This window comes from Coregonus clupeaformis, chromosome 10 (genome assembly GCF_020615455.1).
Source record: "Coregonus clupeaformis isolate EN_2021a chromosome 10, ASM2061545v1, whole genome shotgun sequence".
In the NCBI taxonomy this organism is placed as follows: domain Eukaryota; kingdom Metazoa; phylum Chordata; class Actinopteri; order Salmoniformes; family Salmonidae; genus Coregonus; species Coregonus clupeaformis.
This window is the reverse complement of record NC_059201.1, coordinates 179,834-203,748: the sequence shown is the minus strand read 5'-3', so window position 1 is coordinate 203,748 and position 23,915 is coordinate 179,834. Positions and strand designations below refer to the sequence as shown.

Genomic DNA, 23,915 nt, shown 5'->3' with positions numbered 1-23,915 from the left:
ATATACAGGGGGTACCGGTACCGAGTCAATGTGCGGGGGTTCAGGTTAGTCGAGGTATTTGAGGTAATATGTACATGTAGGTAGGGGTAAAGTGACTATGCATAGATAATAAACAGCGAGTAGCAGCAGTGTAAAAGAAGGGGGTCAATGCAAATAGTCTGGGTAGCAGTGTTTAGCAGTCTAATGGCTTGAGGGTAGAAGCTGTGAATGGTAAATAATGTATTGTTTCATTTTGGAGCCACTTTTATTGTAAATAAGAATGGAATGTGTTTCTTAACAATTCTACATTAATGTGGATGCTACCATGATTACAGATAATCATTTATGAATCATGAATAATGATGAGTGAGAAAGTTAGAGGCATAAAAATCATAAATATCACCAAAGTGTCGGAGTACAGAGCCAAAACAAATGTGTCACTGTCCAAATACTTTTGGACCTAACTGTATATATTAAATGTCAGCGTTTTCATAAATTTGATTATTTACTCTTGAATCCCATTCAAAAACAGCGAGGGACATGATCCAGGAAGTAGGCAGGACTTTCATAGTGTATTGCTATAACCTAACTGACATAATGCTAATCCATAGCTTTTTTCCATAGGAATCTCTTGATTCTGTGTCAGTTCTCAATGATGAAGCTTCTGATGTCTTCTCAGATTGCTGGAGTGGGAGAACCTGCGCCCGCACTGTGCACAACTGAAGGGCTTCTCCCCGGTGTGTACATTCTGGTGCACTTGGAGCTTGCTGGGGGACACAAAGCTCTTCTCACACAAGGTGCAGGCGAACGCCTGCTTTCTGGTGTGGATGACCACATGCCGCCGCAAGTCACTCTCGTGGACAAACTTCTTATGGCAGCTTGGGCAACCGTACGGTCGTTCTACGGTGCCAGGTCTAATGTGTGTGGCGAAATTACTAGAGTGAGAGGAAGTTGTGGCGCTTGGTCTAAAATAGCCGTCAGGAAGTGAGGGATGAGCTGGTTGTTGAGCTCCTCTTCCTGGTATTTCAGAGTGTCTATGGAGGCTTGCCAACGAGCACCAACTAGCTTTGTTAGCCTCACCTGCATTTCCTGTGTCAGGACGGGTGCCTGTATTTTTCTCTGTGGGATGGAAAGCGGGTGCTACCAATAGCGTTGTGTTGTCTCTCATCGAATCGAGGTGAATCATTGGTGCGTTTCTGTTAAACACTCCCACTCCCTGCTTATTTCCAGTCCCATTGACCTGTGGTGTAGTAGCTGTACCCACCTGACCCCACTCAAAATCTCTATCTACCTGCTGCCCACTGGATACAGAGTCAATCACTATCACATGTTCTGATGAGGAATGGAACCTGTGGTTTTCTAACCTTACACTTCTAATTTCTATGGCAGAGCTAGTCTGCATTTCTGGGCCCACTGGGCCACTCCCTAGGTCCATTACTTTAGTATGAGCAGCAGAGGCACCATCATCAGTCACTACTACCTCTCTCCACACCTGGTTTAAAGAATCTCTTAGGAGAGTGAGATCCCTGTTCATGTCACACTTTGTGTCCAGACTCTGTCTCTCTGCTCGGAGTTCAATTCCTGTGTGCTGCTGGGTTCCCTGGTTCACAGTCCCTGTTTCTGATTGGAGGACAACGGCGTAAGATCCACTGACCTCCATAGCAGTGTTGTTATAGTTGTTGCCTCTGGGGCCACTGGGCTGGAGGGCGGGGTCCTCTGTGGTGGCTGCAGCTGGTTGGGTGGTTAGCTCTCTGCTGCCCTCCACTGTTCTGGCTGGGTGGCTGGACCTAGAGTCCTGGTCATCTGCTTCTCCCTCCACCTTGATGATCAGTAGGTCTGGTTCCCCGTCCTCTGTCTCTCCTGACTGCTGATGGGGTTAAGTGGGAAAGATGAGTGAGTGAGACAGAGCATACACTATCTACTGAATGGAGATATGGGCATGACATGGGATTTAGTAAAATTCATAGTAGTTGTTATTGTGTTATAATCAGTGGTGTAGTGGAGGGTAAACACCTTTTGTATTTTGCGCAAAAACCTTCATAGAGACATTGGATAGAAGTAAATGAATACACTAATATAATGAAGCAATAAGGCCCGAGGGGGTTTGTATATACCACGGCTAAGGGCTGTTCTTAAGCACGACGCACCGTGGAGTGCCTGGACACAGCCCTTAGCCGTGGTATATTGGCCATATATCACAAACCAGCAAGGTGCCTTATTGCTATTATAAGTTACCAACGTAATTAGAGAAGTAAAAATATGTTTTGTAATACCCGTGGTATACAGTCTGATATACCAAGGCTATCAGCCAATCAGCATTCAGGGCTCGAACCACCCAGTTTATAATTTGAGATAAAGTGCATTCGGAAAGTATTCAGACCCCTTTACTTTTTCCACATTTTGATACATTACAGCCTTATTCTCAAATTGATTAAATTACATTTTTCGTCATCAATCTACACACAATACCCCATAATGACAAAGCGAAAACAGGTTTTTAGAAATGTTTACTAATGTATTACAAATAAAAAGCTGAAATACATGATTTACATAAGTATTCAGACCCTTTGCTATGAGACTGGAAATTGAGCTCGGATGCATCCTGTTTCCATTGATCATCCTTGAGATGTTTCTACAACTTGATTGGAGTCCACCTGTGGTAAATTGAATTGATTGGACATGATTTGGAAAGGCACACACCTGTCTATATAAAGGTCCCACAGTTGACAGTACATGTCAGAGAAAATACCAAGCCATGAGGTTGAAGGAATTGTCCGTAGAGCTCCGAGACAGGATTGTGTCGAGGCACAGATCTGGGGAAGGTTCCCAAAACATTTCTGCAGCATTGAAGGTCCCCAAGAACACAGTGGCCTCCATCATTCTTAAACGGAAGAAGTTTAGAACCACCAAGACTCTTCCTAGAGCTGGCCGCCCGGCCAAACTGAGCAATCGGGGGAGAAGGGCCTTGCTCAGGGAGGTGACCAAGAACCTGATGGTCACTGACAGAGCTCCAGAGTTCCTATGTGGAGATGGGAGATCCTTCCAGAAGGACAACCATCTCTGTAGCACTCCACCAATCAGGCTTTTATGGGAAAGTGGCCAGATGGAAGCCACTCCTCAGTAAAAGGCACATGACAGCCCGCTTGGAGTTTGCAAAAAGGCACCTAAAGGACTCTCAGACCATGAGAAACAAGATTCTCTGGTCAGATGAAACCAAGATTGAACTCTTTGGCCTGAATGCCAAGCGTCACATCTGGAGGAAACCTGGCACCATCCCTACGGTGAAGCATGGCGGTGGCAGCATCATGCTGTGGGGATGTTTTTCAGAGGCAGGGACTGGGAGACTAGTCAGGATCAAGGGAAAGATGAACGAAGCAAAGTACAGAGAGATCCTTGATGAAAACCTGCTCCAGAGTGCTCAGGACCTCAGACTGGGGCAAAGGTTCACCTTCCAACAGGACAACTACCCTAAGCACACAGCCAAGACAATGCAGGAGTGGCTTCGGAACAAGTCTCTGAATGTCCTTGAGTGGCCCAGCCAGAGCCCAGACTTGAACCTGATCGAACATCTCTGGAGAGACCTGAAAATAGCTGTGCAGCAACGCTCCCCATCCAACCTGACAGAGCTTGTGAGGATCTGCAGAGAAGAATGGGAGAAACTCCCCCAAAACAGGTGTGCCAAGCTTGTAGTGTCATACCCAAGAAGACGCAAGACTGTAATCGCTGCCAAACGTGCTTCAACAAAGTACTGAGTAAAGGTCGGAATACTTATGTAAATATGATATTTCAGTAAAAAATTTATACATTTGCACCCAAAAAAAAAACTTTGTCATTATGTGGTATTGTGTGTAGATGGATTAAATTACATTTTTCCTCATCAATTTTAGAATAAGGCTGTAATGTAACAAAATATGGAAAAAGTCAGGGGTCTGAATACTTTACGAATGCACTGTATCTTAAAAGACAGTCTTTTCATGAATTGGTATATTTACTCTTGAATCCCATTCAAAAACAGTGAGGGACGTGATCCAGGAAGTAGGCAGGACTTTCAAATGAAGTCTTATTTGTCATATGCGCCGAATACAACGGGTGAAGACTTTACCGTGAAATGCTTACTTATGAGCCCTTCCAACGATGCAGAGTTAATATATCTATATATTTTTTAATGATATACTGTATAATAATAAAAATAGCGTAGTGCTATTCATAGCGTATTGCATTAACCTAACTGACATAAAGCTAATCCATAGCTTTTTTTTCTCCATAGGAATCTTTTGCTTCTGTGTCTCGGGCTTGCACAATTACCGTATAACCATTTATCCGATGGTTATGGATGAAGACCGTCATGAAAGTTAAATTAACCGTCATAACCGCTTTTATATATATATATATACAAAGTACAAGTCAAAAGTTTGGACACACCTACTCATTCAAGGGTTTTTCTTTATTTTTACTATTTTCTACATTGTAGAATAATAGTGAAGACATCAAAACTACGAAATAACACATATGGAATCATGTAGTAACCAAATAAGTGTTAAACAAATCAAAATATATTTTATATTTGAGATTCTTCAAATAGCCACCCTTTGCCTTGATGATAGCTTTGCACTCTTCGCATTCTCTCAACCAGCTTCACCTGGAATGCTTTTCCAACAATCTTGAAGGAGTTCCCACATATGCTGAGCACTTGTTGGCTGCTTTTCCTTCACTCTGCCATCCGACTCATCCCAAACCATCTCAATTGGGTTGAGGTCGGGGGATTGTGGAGGCCAGGTCATCTGATGCAGCACTCCATCACTCTCCTTCTTGGTAAAATAGCCCTTACACAGCCTGGAGGTGTGATGGGTCATTGTCCTATTGAAAAACAAATGATAGTCCCACTAAGCCCAAACCAGATGGGATGGTGTATCGCTGCAGAATGCTGTGGTAGCCATGCTGGTTAAGTGTGCCTTGAATTCTAAATAAATCACAGACAGTGTCACCAGCAAAGCACCCCCACACCATAACACCTCCTCCTCCATACTTTACGGTGGAAACTACACATGCGGAGATCATCCGTTCACCCACACCGCATCTCACAAAGACACAGCGGTTGGAACCAAAAATCTCCAATTTGGACTCCAGACCAAAGGACAAATTTCCACCGGTCTAATGTCCATTGCTCGTGTTTCTTGGCCCAAGCAGGTCTCTTCTTATTATTGGTGTCCTTTAGTAGTGGCTTCTTTGCAGCAATTCGACCATGAAGGCCTGATTCACAGTCCCCTCTGAACAGTTGATTTTGAGATGTGTCTGTGACTTGAACTCTGTGAAGCATTTATTTGGGCTGTAATTTCTGAGGCTGGTAACTCTAACTTATCCTCTGCAGCAGAGGTAACTCTGGGTCTTCCATTCCTGTGGCGGTCCTCATGAGAGACAGTTTCATCATAGCGCTTGATGGTTTTTGCGACTGCGCTTGAAGAAACTTTCAAAGTTCTTGAAATGTTCCGTATTGACTGATTTTCACGTCTTAAAATAATGATGGACTGTCATTTCTCTTTGTTTATTTGAGCTGTTCTTGCCATAATATGGACTTGGTATTTTACTCTTTTTGGTTATTACATGATTCCATATGTGTTATTTTATAGTGTTGATGTCTTCACTATTATTCTACAATGTAGAAAATAATGAAAATAAAGAAAAACCCTTGAATGAGTAGGTGTGTCCAAACATTTGACTGGCACTGTATATAATAATGTTCTTTTTTTTTGGAACAAACAGCTGACTGAAAACAGGACGGCCGGGCATTTGTCTGGTTTAGTCAGTTTCTGCCATAGAATTAGGAATTAGAATACACGAATGGACATGAGAGGTCTTATGACAGTATAAAATGTCAGCCATTTTGGTCAGGGAGTTGGTCAACCATGGTCAGCCAGTGTGCTGCGATAAGTTATTGTGTAAAACAATGAATTTGAAGATTATCTGCACAGTAGCTAGCTAGCCAGCCAGTTTAAGTTGAATGATTTCCAATAATTGTTCAAATTAACTGCCAATATGCCAACATTCCATACAAACAATGCAGTCAATCCACAGCCATACACGGGCTGAAATCAGTTGATGATAGGACTTATACAAGTTGTAAATGCAATAAGTACTGATATTGTGTCATATTATAACATTAACAGGTTTCCAAGAAAACAAACATTGAGACATTTATGGTCTGTTTGGATATATTTTAGAGGCTATTTATACAGACATTTTTTGTTTTAATTGAAGGTTTTCATGAATCTTTACGATACAACCATTTTTGTGGCTGTAGAACCTAGTAACAACCATTCTAGAACTTTGAGGGTTTATGACATAGCCCCTCTAGTAATTTAATAGGATCTCTATGGTTTCTGCTGTAACATGGACTCTCCAACATGATGAAACATTGTTGCTCCTTGCTGAAACAAGTCAGGAGCGAAGGAGAAAATGTGTGTCTTTTGCAATTCAAACGGTTATAAACGGTGACCAATTATCGTCATCCAAAATTCCTTGATCGTCACGGCCCTATCTGTGTCAGTTCTCAATGATAACGTTTCTGATGTCTTTTCAGATTGCTGGAGTGGGAGAACCTGCACCCGCACAACGCACAACTGAAGGGCTTCTCCCCAGTGTGGATGTTTTGGTGCATTTGGAGCTTGCTGGCGCACAAGGTGCAAGACAACGGCCGCTTTCTGGTGTGGATGACAGCGTGCCGCCACAAGTAATTCTCTTGGACAAACTTCTTATTGCAGCTCGGGCAACCGTACGGTTGTTCTACGTTGCCAGGTCTAACGTCTGTGGCAAGATTACTAGAGTGAGAGGAAGTTGAGGAGCTTGGTCTAAAATGGCCGACAGGAAGTGAGGTATGAGCTGATTGTTGAGCTCCTCTTCCTGGTATTTCAGAGTGTCTATGGAGGCTTGCCAATGAGCACCAACTAGCTTTGTTGGCCTCACCTACATTTCCTGTGTCAAGATGGGTGCCTGTATTTAAAGAAGCTCTTAAGGCGTCTGCATGCTTCCCAGCAGAAACAGTCCGGTAGAGTTCGTGCATACAGTGAGGGAAAAAAGTATTTGATCCCCTGCTGATTTTGTACGTTTTCCCACTGACAAAGAAATGATCAGTCTATAATTATAATGGTAGGTTTATTTGAACAGTGAGAGACAGAATAACAACAAAAAAATCCAGAAAAACGCATGTCAAAAATGTTATAAATTGATTTGCATTTTAATGAGGGAAATAAGTATTTGACCCCCTCTCAATCAGAAAGATGTCTGGCTCCCAGGTGTCTTTTATACAGGTTATGAGCTGAGATTAGGAGCACACTTAAAGGGAGTACTCCTAATCTACCTGTATAAAAGACACCTGTCCACAGAAGCAATCAATCAATCAGATTCCAAACTCTCCACCATGGCCAAGACCAAACAGCTCTCTAAGGATGTCAGGGACAAGATTGTAGACCTACACAAGGCTGGAATGGGCTACAAGACCATCGCCAAGCAGCTTGGTGAGAAGGTGACAACAGTTGGTGTGATTATTCGCAAATGGAAGAAACACAAAATAACTGTCAATCTCCCTTGGCCTGGGGCTCCATGTAAATTCTCACCTCGTGGAGTTGCAATGATCATGAGAACGGTGAGGAATCAGCCCAGAACTACACGGGAGGATCTTGTCAATGATCTCAAGGCAGCTGGGACCATAGTCACCAAGAAAACAATTGGTAACACACTACGCCGTGAAGGACTGAAATCCTGGGTGAAAGTGTTGTGGTCAGATGAGACCAAAATGGAGCTCTTTGGCATCAACTCAACTCGCCTTGTTTGGAGGAGGAGGAATGCTGCCTATGACCCCAAGAACACCATCAAACATGGAGGTGGAAACATTATGCTTTGGGGGTGTTTTTCTGCTAAGGGGACAGGACAACTTCACCGCATCAAAGGGACGATGGATGGGGCCATGTACCGTCAAATCTTGGGTGAGAACCTCCTTCCCTCAGCCAGGGCATTGAAAATGGGTCGTGGATGGGTATTCCAGCATGACAATGACCCAAAACACACGGCCAAGGCAACAAAGGAGTTGCTCAAGAAGAAGCACATTAAGGTCCTGGAGTGGCCTAGCCAGTCTCCAGACCTTAATCCCATAGAAAATCTGTGGAGGGAGCTGAAGGTTCAAGTTGCCAAACGTCAGGCTCGAAACCTTAATGACTTGGAGAGGAGTGGGACAAAATCCCTCCTGAGATGTGTGCAAACCTGGTGGCCAACTACAAGAAACGTCTGACCTCTGTGATTGCCAACAAGGGTTTTGCCACCAAGTACTAAGTCATGTTTTAAAGAGGGGTCAAATAATTATTTCCCTCATTAAAATGCAAATCAATTTATAACATTTTTGACATGCGTTTTTCTGGATGTTTTTGTTGTTATTCTGTCTCTCACTGTTCAAATAAACCTACCATTACAATTATAGACTGATCATGTCTTTGTCAGTGGCCAAACGTACAAAATCAGCAGGGGATCAAATACTTTTTTCCCTCACTGTATATTATGACGTTTTTGTTTGTTTTGGACTTCGGTGAAGGTTTATTCGGCTGTTCGGGCACACAAAACGTTTTCTGGAGAAATGCCGAAGTTCGGAGACGAAGTCTACGCCACTTCGTCAGTGATTGGTCCACAGTAGGGTTTCTTCAATAAAGTATTTGTTGTCATTTAACGAGAGATGACTCGTTTTCATGCAAATTTCTTCATTGAAAAACTACTGCACAAAACATCTTAGTTAGATGTAAAATTGCGGGAGTAAGGTCTCTGGCAAAAACATAACTCAAAAATGTGTCATTAAATTTGATCTTAGATTAATTAACTATTTTGAAGAAGTGTAGGCCGGCTACAGCGTTTCAAAATGGACAAACAGTACTATTTTCGCGTTTTTCAAGCGAAGGTCTTTTAAGGGAGTATGCGAGCACCAGCTGAACTGAAGCAAGCTGACGCCTTAAGGAGATTGAGGCCCCCTTCATGTCACACTTTGTGTCCAGACTCTGTCTCTCTGCTCTGGGTTCAAATCCTGTGTGCTGCTGAGTCCCTGGTTCACATTCCCTGTTTCTGACTGGAGGAGGATGGCGTCAGATCCACTGACCTCCATAGCGGTGTTGATGTTGTTGTTGCCTCTGGGGCCACTGGGCTGGAGGGCGGTGTCCACGGTGGTGGCTGCATCCGGTTGGGTGGTTGGCTCTCTGCTGCCCTCCACTGTTCTGGCTGGGTGGCTGGTCCTAGAGTCCTGGTCATCTGCTTCCCCGTCATCCTTGATGATCAGCAGGTCTGGTTCCCCTTCCTCTGTCTCTCCTGACTGCTGATGGGGTTAAGTAGGAGAGATGAGTGAGTGAGACAGAGCATACACTATCTACTGAATGGAGATATGGGCATGACATGGGATTTAGTAAAATTCATAGTAGTTGCCTTGTTGTTATTGTGTTATAATCAGTGGTGTAGTGGAGGGTAAACTCCACCATTTGTATTTTGCGCAAGCATTTACAAACCTTTGGCGCAAAAATGCATTGAAGGCATTGGGAGTGTTACTTTACTCACGCGCACATCACTGGTTATAATGTGCTGGCACACACGTCTATACAGACATAACCTCATCCCCAGGCGGAAGTGTCTGGTGTGTGAGACTAAAACAGACATAAGTCTGTGACAGTCTGAAATCGGCTGTTAAAATTGGGACTTACCTCATCACTTGTAGCATCCATATGCTTTGATGGAGAGACATCCTCTTGGTCCACGTCTATGGGCTGTCTGTCTCTTTGAATGCTACTGTTCCCACAACTCCTGTTGGAAAGCCTGGCTCTGCTTTGCCAAGTATTTCCTGGAAATAAAGGGTGAGGTTAATTTGACCCCATCCATCAATGGTGTTTTACAAATAACAAAGCAAGCATAATGCATTCATGACGTATGTTATGTGTCAATAGAGCTAGAAAGATCCTAGCTGTGTTGACAGTACAAAGTAAGCATGATACATCCTATATGGAATGTCAATAATACCTCTAGGCCCTAACTGTATTGACATTACATAAATCATGGCTGTATTATGCTTGCTTTGAACTTTGTAAAACACAATTGATGAATGGGGTCAAATGGAAGATTAATGTAATTTAGGCTATGTGCACTGTCAAATGTACCATCATCACCAACCTGTCGTTGCAGTCTCTCGATTGCTATGTCTGTTCAGCAGGCGTATTCCATGGAAGCGATTGTGGACGGACCCCTCTGAAAACTTTGTTCTCTCAGCCCGAAACCTGGCGATCTGAAGTTCCATCAACTTCATTTTCCTCCGGAGAAATTCGTTCTCCTTGTGACTTTGGGACATCTCCATGTGTACAACCGCATAGCCATCGTCAACAACTTTGCAGATTTCGATTACAGCCGCGTTGGCTAGCACCTCCATGATTGAGGCTATCTGCGCCTGGAAGTCTACCACGGAACCCGACATTGTCCCCCGACGCTTTTGGACCCTTTTCAATATGAAAACAGTCTTTATGTTTTCTATATTATGATGCTATACAGTTATCTAGCAAGCTATTAAAACAAATACAATCATATCAGAAACTAAACATCGATAGCTAGCTAGCTTTGTTTGTAGCTAGCTGCTGGTGAGGTTATTTTTCCTGTTCCTCATCATCACTTTGATGTAATCATATGCGCCACCTACTGTACCGGAGGAGTACTCGACCACAGCGATGTTGGAGCTATAATAAGCATTTGGTGTAAACAATATTTCATGTTAAAAAAATAAAAATGATAATAAAGCATTTCACTATTTGTGGTATTTCTAATAGAAATAAACGACAAAAACAGTTAATTGACAAAAAAATGTCAATTTCAACAGTATGACAGACTAGCCTACAATACATTGATATGAATTTCATTTACATCTTTACAGCTTATCAGTCTAACTGTAAATATATTGTTGAGAGGCAAAGGGAAATTTGAATTCTTAATTACTGTACTTTGGTCCACCACTGCATCAATACAAATTCATAAGGATGTAAAAAAGAAAATCACCTGTAATAACTCACACATTATCAATCCACTCTGGACCAGGCATCAAGCAAGTTGAACTAAACCACTACACACAGAGGGTAGCGTTAAATGTGGAAACCAATCAAACTGTCAAAAACACATGGACCCAGTTTTCATATGAAAACCCCAGAAGTGTGGAGTCATTCCCCTTACAACTTTGGCCAGGAGTTTTTTCCTGGTCTGGTCACATTGTGAGGGAAAACTCCTGGCCCTAACTATCATTATGTCAGGTGGAGTGGTGTGAAGTTGCCTCTAGAAGCTGATCTTGGGTCCGTTTATGATTTTTTTCCACTAATAGTTAAGTTTAGGATTGGGGGTGAGGAATCTGATCCTAGATCTGTACCTAGGAGAGTGTTGAAGAGGAGGTGCCTCTTCATGTGTCCGAACTTTTTGAAGCACTTCCCGCAGTAGACGCATAGAAACGGTTCCCCTCCGGCGTGCACCCTCTCGTGCATCTTCAGCTGTTGGCTGAGGGATAAGTGCTTGGAGCAGTGGCTGCACCGGAGCTGCCTCTTGGCCGAGCAAGACGTTGGCTGTTGCGGCTGATTTTTAATGCCCTTCGATTAAGAAGTGGAGCCTCTTGTAGACAATCGCGAAGGGGGCTAGCTTACTTCTTTGGGGAACCTGGCGGAGAGTAACCCTTGGGGATGAAAAGCTGTTTCGGGTGGACAGTCCGTTGAAATCTGGCAACTTCAACCTCGATCCTACAGTTCTCCCTTGCTCTTCGTTGTGAGTGTCAGGGGGACACTTCTCGGTCTGTCCAGACTCTATTGCCCCTCCGTGTCCCCATGTTCGACAGTAGATTTGGCCTGAAAAGAGGAGGGAGGAATTAAGTTGACAGGCATGAGCTCTACAAAGATTTCAAACAAATACAGGTCTATTATAACTCAGCTATGGCTAGGCTATATTATTGATCCAATGTATTTAATTAAGTTGTTAATTTACTGACTCAACTCATGGACACAGAACATCTAAATCTTCTCTGTCCTCAAAACATATACAACGAATATTGGACTGCATTAATTTCCTGTACTTTTTAAAGGAAAATGTATTTTCCTTCGAACTGCATGATTTCATTTGGAAGCAATGTGATAATATATATAGATAGGGTCAATATATATTTAGGGTCAATCTATACAGTATTTAGAGTCAATCTATATAGGGTTAATCTATATAGGGGCAATATATACAGTACCAGTCAAAAGTTTGGACACACCTACTCATTCAAGGGTTTTTGTTTATTTTTACTATTTTCTACATTGTAGAATAATAGTGAAGACATCGAAACTATGAAATAACACATATGGAACCATGTAGTAACCAAAAAAGTGTTAAACAAATCAAAATATATTTGAGATTTCAGATTCTTCAAAGTAGCCACCCTTTGCCTTGATGACAGCTTTGCACTCTTGGCATTCTCTCAACCAGCTGCATGAGGTAGTCACCTGGAATGCATTTAAATTAACAGGTATGCCTTGTTAAAAGTTAATTTGTGGAATTTCTTTCCTTAATGCATTTGAGCCAATCAGTTGTGTTGTGACAAGGTAGGGGGGTATACAGAAGATAGCCCTATTTGGTAAAATACCAAGTCCATATTATGGCAAGAACAGCTCAAATAAGCAAAGAGAAACGACAGTCCATCATTACTTTAAGACATGAAGGTCAGTCAATACGGAATATTTCAAGAACTTTGAAAGTTTCTTCAAGCCCAGTTGCAAAAACCATCAAGCGCTATGATGAAACTGGCTCTCATGAGGACCGCCACAGGCAAGGAAGACCCAGAGTTACCTCTGCTGCAGAGGATAAATTAATTAGAGTTACCAGCCTCAGAAATTGCAGCCCTAATAAACGCTTCACAGAGTTCAAGTCACAGACACATCTCAACATCAACTGTTCAGAGGAGACTGTGTGAATCAGGCCTTCATGGTCGAATTGCTGCAAAGAAACAACTACAAAAGGACACCAATAATAAGAAGAGACTTGCTTGGGCCAAGAAACACGAGCAATGGACATTAGACCGGTGGAAATCTGTCCTTTGGTCTGATGAGTCCAAATGTGAGATTTTTGGTTCCAACTGCCGTGTCTTTGTGAGACGCAGAGTAGGTGAACGGATGATCTCCGCATGTGTATTTCCCACCGTAAAGCATGGAGGAGGAGGTGTTATGGTGTGGGGGGTGCTTTGCTGGTGAGACTGTCTGTGATTTATTTAGAATTCATGGCACACTTAACCAGCATGGCTACCACAACATTCTGCAGCGATAAGCCAACCCATCTGGTTTGCGCTTAGTGGGACTATCATTTGTTTTTCAACAGGACAATGACCCAACACACCTCTAGGCTGTGTAAGGGCTATTTGACCAAGAAAGAGAGAGATGGAGTGCTGCATCAGATGACCTGGCCTCCACAATCACCCGACCTCAACCCAATTGAGATGGTTTGGGATGAGTTGGACCGCAGATTGAAGGAAAAGCAGCCAACAAGTGCTCAGGATACGTGGGAACTCCTTCAAGACTGTTGGAAAAGCATTCCAGGTGAAGCTGGTTGAGAGAATGCCAAGCGTGTGCAAAGCTGTCATCAAGGCAAAGGGTTGACTGGTACTGGATATGTAGGGCCAATACACAGGTAACTGAGAAAATAAAGGAACCACCAACATAAAGTGTCTTAATAGGGCGTTGGGCTACCACGAACCAGAATAGCTTCAATGCACCTTGGTATAGATTCTACATGTGTCTGGAACTCTATTGGAGGGATTCAACACTATTCTTCCACGATAAATTACATCATTTGGTGTTTTGGTGGTGGAAAACGCTCTCTCAGGTACCGCTTCAGAATCTCCCATAAGTGTTCAATTGGGTTGAGATCTGGTGATGCTCATCAAACCATTCAGTGACCACTTGTGCCCTGTGGATGGTGGCATTATCATCCTATGGTGGCATAGCCATGGTAGCCAAAATAATGGCCTGCCCAGCATTATTATACTTAATTAACTCAGGAACCACACCGTTGCGGTAGCACCTGCTTTCAATATACTTTGTATCCCTCATTTACTCAAGTGGTTCCATTATTTGGGCAGTTACCTGTATATTTAGGGTCAATCTCTATAAGGTCAAGAAGCACAATGGAATTATTTGAAAAATATTATTTATTGATGGAATTATAGGAATGAATAAACAAACAGCAATAGCCATTGGTCAAATTGGTACAAAAGAACAGACAGTTTTTCACTCTCACAGTACAATGTCAGTATCTGTTAATAAGTCCCCTGATATGTCATGCCAAAATAAGTCCTGCACGCAGTATTATTAGAAGAACACAACCATTATCAACCTTAACAGTCAATGTGAGTGATGCTGTTGGCCTTGAAGGAGCCAAAAAAACTTAAGTCTTTGTAGAAAATGTAAATATGAACCACGTTGTATTGTAGATGTATGAGACCAGGGCAAACAACCTGCAGACATATGACTACGTTAGAACAAATTACGTTTGAACTGATGATATTGCTATAACAGCTTTTTTTCATAGGAATCTCTTGCTTCTGTGTCAGTTGTCAATGATGAAGCTTCTGATGTCTTTTCAGATTGCCGGAGTGGGAGAACCTGCGCCCGCACTGTGCACAACTGAAGGGCTTCTCCCCGGTGTGTACATTCTGGTGCACTTGGAGCTTGCTGGGGGACACAAAGCTCTTCTCACACAAGGTGCAGGCGTATCCCCGCTTTCTGGTGTGGATGACCATGTGCTGCCGCAAGTCGCTCTCGTGGACAAATGTCTTATGGCAGCTTGGGCAACCGTACGGTTGTTCTACGGTGCCAAGTCTAACGTCTGTTGCGAGAATACTCAAGTGAGAGGAAGCTGTGGCACTTGGTCTAAAATGGCCGACAGGAAGTGAGGAATGAGCTGGTTGTTGAGTTCCTCTTCCTGGTATTTCAGTGTGTCTATGGAGGCTTGCCAACGAGTGCCAACTAAAGTTGTTGGCCTCACCTGCATTTCCTGTGCCAAAATGCGTGCCTGTATTTTTCTCTATGTGCCGGAGGCTGGGTGAAACCAATTGCGTCGTGGCTCTCATCGAATCGGGGTGTACGGGGCGAATCGATGGTGCGTTCCCCTCAAACCCTCCCACTTCCTGCCTATTTCCAGTCCCATTGACCTGTGGTGTAGTAGCTGTACCCACCTGACCCCACTCAAAATCTCTATCTACCTGCTGCCCACTGGATACAGAGTCAATCACTATCACATGTTCTGATGAGGAATGGAACCTGTGGTTTTCTAACCCTACACTTCTCATTTCTATGGCAGAGCTAGTCTGTGTTTCTGGGCCCACTGGGACACTCCCTAGGTCCATTACTTTAGTGTGAGCAGCAGAGGCACCATCATCAGTCACTACTACCTCTCTCAACACCTGGTTTAAAGAATCTCTTAGAAGATTGAAGCCTCCGTTCATGTCCCACTTTGTGTCCAGACTCTGTCTCTCTGCTCTGGGTTCAAATCCTGTGTGCTGCTGGGGTCCCTGGTTCACATTCCCTGTTTCTGATTGGAGGAGGACGGCGTCAGATCCACTGACCTCCATAGCGGTGTTGTTGTAGTTGTTGCCTCTGGGGCCACTGGACTGGAAGGCGGGGTCCTCTGTGGTGGCTGCAGCCGGTTGGGTGGTTAGCTCTCTGCTGCCCTCCACTGTTCTGGCTGGGTGGCTGGACCTAGAGTCCTGGTCATCTGCTTCTCCCTCCACCTTGATGATCAGCAGGTCTGGTTCTCCTGACTGCTGATGGGGTTAAGTGGGAGAGATGAGTGAGTGAGACAGAGCATACACTATCTACTGAATGGAGATATGGGCATGACATTCGATTTAGTGAAATGTATGGCCTGCACAGAGCCCTGACCTCAACCCCATCGAACACCTTTGGGATTAATTGGAACGCCGACTGCGAACCAGGCCTAATCGCCCAAAATCAGTGCCCGACCTCACTAATGCTCTTGTGGCTGAATGGAAGCAAGTCCCCGCAGCAATGTTCCAACATCTAGTGGAAAGCCTTCCCAGAAGAGTGGAGGCTGTTATAGCAGCAAAGGGGGGACCAACTCCATATTAATGCCCATGATTTTGGAATGAGATGCTCGACAAGATACTTTTGGTTATGTAGTGTATATTAAAAGACTGTGTTTTCATTAATTTGATTACATACTCTTGAATCCCATTCAAAAACAGAAAGTGACATGATCCAGGAAGTAGGCAGGACTTTCGAGTCACATGCGATGAATACAACGGGTGTAGATTTTGGAGTCTATTCAATCAGATCCGCTTTAGCCGACATCCACATAGCGGTTATTTTGGCGTGTTGGAGGTGAAACTGCGTTAGAGCTGTCAAATTCTCAACCGGCTCCTGCCATTATACCTAAAGCGGACATCGCCATTGGCTGAACGGAGTCGCATTAAGAGAATCCCATGCAGCCTTGTTAAATTGGAACACTGGAATGTGATATGTAATCTACACCTCTATTAGGATGATAGAAATCCTCATTATTTTGTTCAATGATTTTTCAATTTGAGCGTAATTATTTCTAAATAGCCTACACTTTCATGTTCTGAACTTCTAACGCGAGTGGGGCGGGTGTGGCTTTGTGACAATGATAGCAAGACCAGCTGCTCACCGATTTGATGGCTTCAATTTAGTTCCACCTCGAACACAGCCAAAACACCCGCTATGCGGCTGTCTGCTATCGCAGGTTAAAGCTTGATCTGGTTAGAGCCAGTTGGCGCTGTTCTGTGAAGGGAGTAGTACACAGCGTTGTACGAGATCTTCAGTTTATTGGCAATTTCTCGCATGGAATAGCCTTCATTTCTCAGAACAAGAATAGACTGACGAGTTTCAGAAGAAAATTATTTGTTTCTGGCCATTTTGAGCCTGTAATCGAGCCCACAATTGCTGATGCTCCAGATACTCAACTAGTCTCAAGAAGGCCAGTTTTATTGCTTCTTTAATCAGCACAACAGTTTTCAGCTGTGCTAACATAATTGCAAAAGGGTTTTCTAATGATCAATTAGCCTTTTAAAATGATAAACTTGGATTAGCAAACACAACGTGCCATTGGAACACAGGACTGATGGTTGCTGATAATGGGCCTCTGTACGCCTATGTAGATATTCCATAAAAAAATCAGCCGTTTCCAGCAACAATAGCCATTTACAACATTAACAATGTCTACACTGTATTTCTGATCAATTTGATGTTATTTTAATGTACAAAAAAATTGCTTTTCTTTCGGAAATAAGGACATTTCTAAGTGACCCCAAACTTTTGAACGGTCGTGTATATATATACTAATATATATATATATATAAAAAAAAAAAATTATAATAACAATAAAAATTGCGTATTGCTATAACCTAACTGACATTAAGCTTATCCATAGATTGTTTTCAATAGGAATCTCTTGCTTTTGTGTCTTTCTGTGTCTAGGGCTGGCACAATGACTGTATAACCGTGTAACCGATGGTTATGGATGAAGACCGACATGAAAATTAAATTAACCATCATCGCATTTTAAAAAATGACAACATGTCGTTTTTTGGGGGGGGACGTACAGCTGACTGAAAACGGGACGGTCAGGCATTCGTGTGGTGGAGTCCGTTTCTGCAGTCAATCCACAGCCATTCACTGGCTGAAATCAGTTGATGATAGGACTTATACAAGTTGTAAATGCAACAAGTACTGATATTGTATAATATTTGAACACTCACAGCTTTCCAATAAAACAAACATTGAGACATTTATGGTCTGTTTAGATATATTTTAAAGGCTATTTATACAGAAAATGTGTATAAAACCTGTATAAACTGTATTTATAATTATATGACTATATTTTAGGTTAACAATAATTCTATTACACAAATCCTGATACATCACATGCCTTACTTTAATTGTTCTGCATAAATACAAGCAGGAAATACAGTACATGCAGTAAAGAGGTCAATGGAACTCGACCAAAACAATGGGAATGCCATGGAAACGCGTGGGCGGAAAATGCATTGGGGGAAAGATTCCGAATCTCCTCATTGCCCCCCAGCTAAATTAGCCCACATTTAGGCTACTGTTTATGTATGTATTCCACACTATGTTGAGGTAAAAATCAGAGTATAATGCTTGTATGGATGTCAACCCCAATATACAGTACCAGTCAAACATTTGGACACACCTACTCATTCAAGGGTTTTTCTGTATTTTTACTATTTTCTACATTGTAGAATAATAGTGAAGACATCAAAACTATGAAATAACACATATGGAATCATGTAGTAACCAAAAAAGTGTTAAACAAATCAAAATATATTTTATATTTGAGATTCTTCAAATAGCCACCCTTTGCCTTGATGACAGCTTTGCACACTCTTGGCATTCTCTCAACCAGCTTCACCTGGAATGCTTTTCCAACAGTCTTGAAGGAGTTCCCACGTATCCTGAGCACTTGTTGGCTGCTTTTCCTTCAATCTGCGGTCCAACTCATCCCAAACCATCTCAATTGGGTTGAGGTCGGGTGATTGTGGAGGCCAGGTCATCTGATGCAGCACTCCATCACTCTCCTTCTTGGTCAAATAGCCCTTACACAGCCTAGAGGTGTGTTGGGTCACTGTCCTGTTGAAAAACAAATGATAGTCCCACTAAGCGCAAATCAGATGGGATGGCATATCGCTGCAGAATGTTGTGGTAGCCATGCTGGTTAAATGTGCCATGAATTCTAAATAAAACACAGTGTCACTAGCAAAGCACCCCCCACACCACCTCCTCCATGCTTCACGGTGGGAACCACACATGCGGAGATCATCCGTTCACCTACTCTGCGTCTCAAAAAGACACAGCGGTTGGAACCAAAAACCTCATCAATGACTCATCAGACCAAAGGACAGATTTCCACTGGTCTAATGTCCATTGCTCGTGTTTCTTGGCCCAAGCAAGTCTCTTCTTCTTATTGGTGTCCTTTAGTAGTGGTTTCTTTGCAGCAATTCGACCATGAAGGCCTGATTCACACTGTCCCCTCTGAATAGTTGATGTTGAGATGTGTCTGTTACTTGAACTCTGTGAAGCATTTATTAGGGCTGCAATTTCCGAGGCTGGTAACTCTAATGAACTTTGGGTCTTCCTTTCCTGTGGCGGTCCTCATGAGAGCCAGTTTCATCATAGCGCTTGATGGTTTTTGCAACTGGGCTTGAAGAAACATTAAAAGTTCTTAATGTTCCGTATTGACTGACCTTCATGTCTTAAAGTAATGATGGACTGTTGTTTCTCTTTGCTTATTTGAGCTGTTCTTGCCATAATATGGACTTGGTATTTTACCAAATAGGGCTATCTTCTGTATACCCCCCTACTTTGTCACAACACAACTGATTGGCTCAAATGCATTAAGAAGGAAAGAAATTCCACAAATTAACTTTTAACAAGGCACACCTGTTAATTTAAATGCATTCCAGGTGACTAACTCATGAAGCTGGTTGAGAGAATGCCAAGAGTGTGCAAAGCTGTCATCAAGGCAAAGGGTGGCTACTTTGAAGAATCTCAAATATAAAATATATTTTGATTTGTTTAACACTTTTTTGGTTACTCCATGATTCCATATGTGTCATTTCATAGTTTTGAAATATTCACAATTATTCTACAATGTAAAAAAAAATAAAAATAAAGAAAAACCCTTGAATGAGTAGGTGTGTCTAAACTTTTGACTGGTACTGTATGTTCATGTTATCTTCATCAATCAACTGCATTACAGTTGAAAACGACTTTGACAACCACCAATGATTTCTCTATGCTAGCGATGCTAACAGCTTATACGAACGGGAGTTAGCATTTAGCAGTCACTTCTTCTAAACCTGAAAAGGGACAACTTCTAAAAGTTCTGCAGCAAAAACAGCCAAATATATCAAAATCGGACTTTAGTAACCACATTGTGGACATTTTACAATACATAAATAATGACGACTTTGTTAGATCAGATTTGTTGAACGTGCGCCAATCTGGCGTCCTTCTTCTATTCCCCACGGTCTGCGTTCCATTGACCTCTTTACCGCATCTATGCATCACCTCTGCCTTTACTACCATTCATTCCAATTAGACTGGTTTGGATTTCTCCCTGACCACAATGGATGCCATTTTCACTCCATTCTAGAACTTTGAGGGTTTATGACATAGCCCCTCTAGTAATTTAATAGGATCTCTATGGTTTCTGCTGTAACATGGACTCTCCAACATGATGAAACGTTGTTGCTCCTTGCTGAAACAAGTCAGGAGCAGAGGAGAAAATGTGCGTCCTTTGCTATTCAAACGGTTATAATGGTGACCGCGGTTATTGGGCTGATCAATTACCGTCATCCAAAACTCCATGACCATCACAGCCTTTGTCAGTTCTCAATGATGAAGCTTCTGATGTCTTTTCAGATTGCTGGAGTGGGAGAACCTGCGCCCGCACTGTGCACAACTGAAGGGCTTCTCCCCAGTGTGAACGTTCTGGTGCATTTGGAGATGGCTGGCGCACACAAATCTCTTCTCACACAAGGTGCAGGAGAACGCTCGCTTTCTGGTGTGGACAACAGTGTGCTGCCGCAAGTCACTCTCGTGGACAAACTTCTTATTGCAGCTCGGGCAACCATACGGTCGTTCTACGTTGCCAGGTCTAACGTCTGTGGCGAGATTACTAGAGTGAGAGGAAGTTGTGGCGCTTGGTCTAAAATGGCAGACAGGAAGTGAGGCATGAGCTGGTTGTTCAGCTCCTCTTCCTGGTATTTCAGAGTGTCTATGGAGGCTTGCCAACGAACACCAACTAGATTTGTTGGCATCACCTGCATTTCCTGTGTCAAGATGGGTGCCTGTATTTATCTCTGAGGGCCAGAAACGGGGTGAAACCAATTGCATAGTGTTGTCTCTCATCGATTCGGGCTGAATCATTGGTGTGTTTCTGTTAAACACTCCCACTCCCTGCTTATGTCCAGTCCCATTGACCTGTGGTGTAGTAGCTGTACCCACCTGACCCCACTCAAAATCTCTATCTACCTGCTGCCCACTGGATACAGAGTCAATCACTATCACATGTTCTGATGAGGAATGGAACCTGTGGTTTTCTAACCCTACACTTCTCATTTCTATTGCAGAGCTAGTCTGCATTTCTGGGCCCACTGGGCCACTCCCTAGGTCCATTACGTTAGTATGAGCAGCAGAGGCACCATCATCTTTTAGGAGATTGAGGCCCCTGTACACGTCACACTTTGTGTCCAAACTCTGTCTCTCTGCTCTGGGTTCAAATCCTGTGTACTGCTGTGGTCCCTGGTTCACATTCCCTGTTTCTGATTGGAGGAGGATGGCGTCAGAACCACTGACCTCCATAGCGGTGTTGTTGTAGTTGTTGTTGTTGCCTCTGGGGCCACTGGGCTGGAAGGCGGGGTCCTCTGTGGTGGCTGCAGCCGGTTGGGTGGTTAGCTCTCTGCTGCCCTCCACTGTTCTGGCTGGGTGGCTGGTCCTAGAGTCCTGGTCGTCTGCTACTCCCTCTTCCTTGATGATCAGCAGGTCTGGTTCCCCTTCCTCTGTCTCTGCTGACTGCTGATTGGGTTAAGTGGGAGAGATGAGTGAGTGAGACAGAGCATACACTATCTACTGAATGGAGATATGGACATGACATGGGATTTCCTCATCCCCAGGCGGAAGTGTCTGGTGTCCGAGACTAAAACAGACATAGGTCTGTGACTGACTGAAATCAGCTGTTAAAATTGGGCGTTACCTCATCACTTGTAGCATCCATATGCTTTGATGGAGAGACATCCTCTTGGTCCACGTCTATGGGCTGTCTGTCTCTTTGAATGCTGCTGTTTCCAAAACTCCTGTTGGAAAGTCTGGCTCTGCTTTGCCAAGTAGGTCCTGGAAATAAAGGGGTAGGTTCATTTGACCCGATCCATCGAGTGTTTTACAAAGTACAAAGCAAGCATAATGCATTCATGACGTATGTTATGTGTCAATAGAGCTAGAAGGATCCTAGCTGTGTTGACAGTACAAAGTAAGCATGATACATCCTGTATGGAATGTCAATAATACCGCTCAACCTGGTCTCAGAGCATTTCATATTATTCTGTATGTAAATCCGAGATACTTTTTAGTATGATATGTTATGTTTTGTATGGTATGTATTAATTTACCGATTTCGCACGATATATTACGAATTACAATTCATATTATATGTTACGAATTTGCTAAAAGTACAATATATTACATATTCGCAAAACGTACAATATGTTACAAATTTGCTAAACATATGATATGTTACGAATTTGCGAAACGTATGATATGTTACAAATTCTAGCTAGGTGGCTAAGGTTAGCTAGCTCGCTAATGTTAGCTAGGCTAGGGGTTAGGGTTAAGTTTAGGAGTTAGCAAAAAGGGTTAAGGTTAGACGAATGGTTAACCACCCTTCTTAAGTGACCATCTGTCTTATGTAACCATACCAAACGTAATATATCATACTATAAGGAGTAACTTGGTTTACGTAACGAATAATACGAAATGATATGAGACCAGGTTGTACGACTAGGTTCTAACTGTATTGACATTACATACATCATGGACTATTATGCTTGCGTTGAACGTCGTAAAACAAAATTGATGGATGGGGTCAAATTAAAGATGAACGATTTAGGCTATGTGCACACTGTCAAATTCACCATCACCTGTCATTGCCTTCTCTCGATTGCTGTGTCTGTTCAGCAGGCGTATTCCATGGAAGCGATTGTGGACGGACCCCTCTGAAGACTTTGTTTTCTCCGCTCGTAACCTCGCGACCTGAAGTTCCATCAGTTTCATTTTCCTCCTGAGAAATTCGTTCTCCTTGTGGCTTTGGGAAATCTCCAGATGTACAACGGCATAGCCATCGTCAACAATTTTGCAGATTTCGGCTACAGCTGCGTTGGCTAGCACCTCCATGATTGAGGCTATCTGCCCCTGGAACTCGACCACGGAACCCGACATTGTCCAAGACGCTTTTGGCCCCTTTTCAATTAAACAGTCTTTATGTTTTCTATGTTATGGTAATTTACAGTTATCTAGCTAGCTATTAAAATAAAGAGAATCATATCAGAAACTACACATCGCTAGCTAGCTTTGTTTTTAGCTGGTGAGATTATTTTTCCTTTTCCTAGTAATGTAATCATATGCTGAACTGTAGAGTTGAAAGTTGGACACCGCCACCTACTGTACAGGAGTGCTCCACAATAACAATGTTGTAGCTATGTAATAAACCAGGGGCCTGTTGCACAAAACTAGGATAAGGGATTAAGCCAGGATATCTTGGTGATCCTGGCTCAATTGATCCGTAATCCGGTTGCACTAAAGATGGATAGGGGGCAGGAGGATATGTTATGGTATAAATTACCATGGAGATTTATTCTGTGGAGCTAGCCTGCTCCAGACCAGGCTAAATTCCAGGATCTATTTAATCTCATCCCTAATGTCAGTCAGCAGTCACCACAAATGGAAACCAATAGTTATTTCACTGCTCACTATACATTATCACATATAACTAGACCCACTGTCATTATTTAAACGTTTGTGATCATTAATTTCAATGATTTTGGATAAAAAATGATTTTTAGATGATGTTGCTATCATTAGATAATTTACAGTTTCCCATAGACTATAAGGCTATATATAAAATGATAGAATATTAGGGCCACAGAGGGGAAAAAAACACAAGTCATAATATTGTAACCAGTTGTTTTAAAGGAGGACAGTTGTTAAAATGACAGATGTGGGGCATTTCGTGAAATTGTACTTCAGTATGGTTTCATAAACAAAGACATGCTGATGTGCCAGAATATTAAGTATCACATTGTCATAAGTATCAAA

General features: G+C 42.7%; 1 protein-coding gene across 6 annotated transcripts; it reads right to left on the bottom strand.

Moving 5' to 3' along the window:
• Nucleotides 1–229: 229 nt before the first annotated feature.
• LOC121558630 (Krueppel-like factor luna) lies at nt 230–23,290 on the bottom strand. 6 transcript variants are annotated; one of them, XM_041872025.2, is made up of 5 exons: nt 22,742–23,290; nt 21,802–21,938; nt 21,405–21,623; nt 15,611–15,805; nt 230–1,846 (listed from the first exon to the last, which is right to left on the bottom strand). In XM_041872025.2, the coding sequence occupies exons 1-5, from the start codon at nt 23,037–23,039 to the stop codon at nt 629–631; spliced, it is 2,067 nt and encodes a 688-aa protein (XP_041727959.2). In that variant the 5' UTR covers nt 23,040–23,290; the 3' UTR covers nt 230–628. The 6 variants fall into 6 exon arrangements, with proteins under 6 accessions (XP_041727959.2, XP_041727958.2, XP_041727960.2 ...); XM_041872024.2 differs by having other exon boundaries at nt 15,611–15,808; nt 22,742–23,289; XM_041872028.2 differs by lacking the exon at nt 230–1,846 and adding an exon at nt 10,832–11,861 and having other exon boundaries at nt 15,611–15,808; nt 22,742–23,270.
• Between the last annotated feature and the right edge of the window lie 625 nt (nt 23,291–23,915).

Excerpts from the sequence above, each read along its gene's own strand:
- LOC121558630 (XM_041872024.2), bottom strand. The coding sequence starts at position 23,039 with ATGTCGGGTTCCGTGGTCGAGTTCCAGGGGCAGATAGCCTCAATCATG. Across the intron at positions 21,624-21,801 it reads TGGATGCTACAAGTGATGAG|CAGTCAGCAGAGACAGAGGA; the intron begins GTAACGCCCAAT and ends TAACCCAATCAG. Across the intron at positions 1,847-15,610 it reads ACAACAACACCGCTATGGAG|CAGTCAGGAGAGACAGAGGA; the intron begins GTCAGTGGATCT and ends TAACCCCATCAG.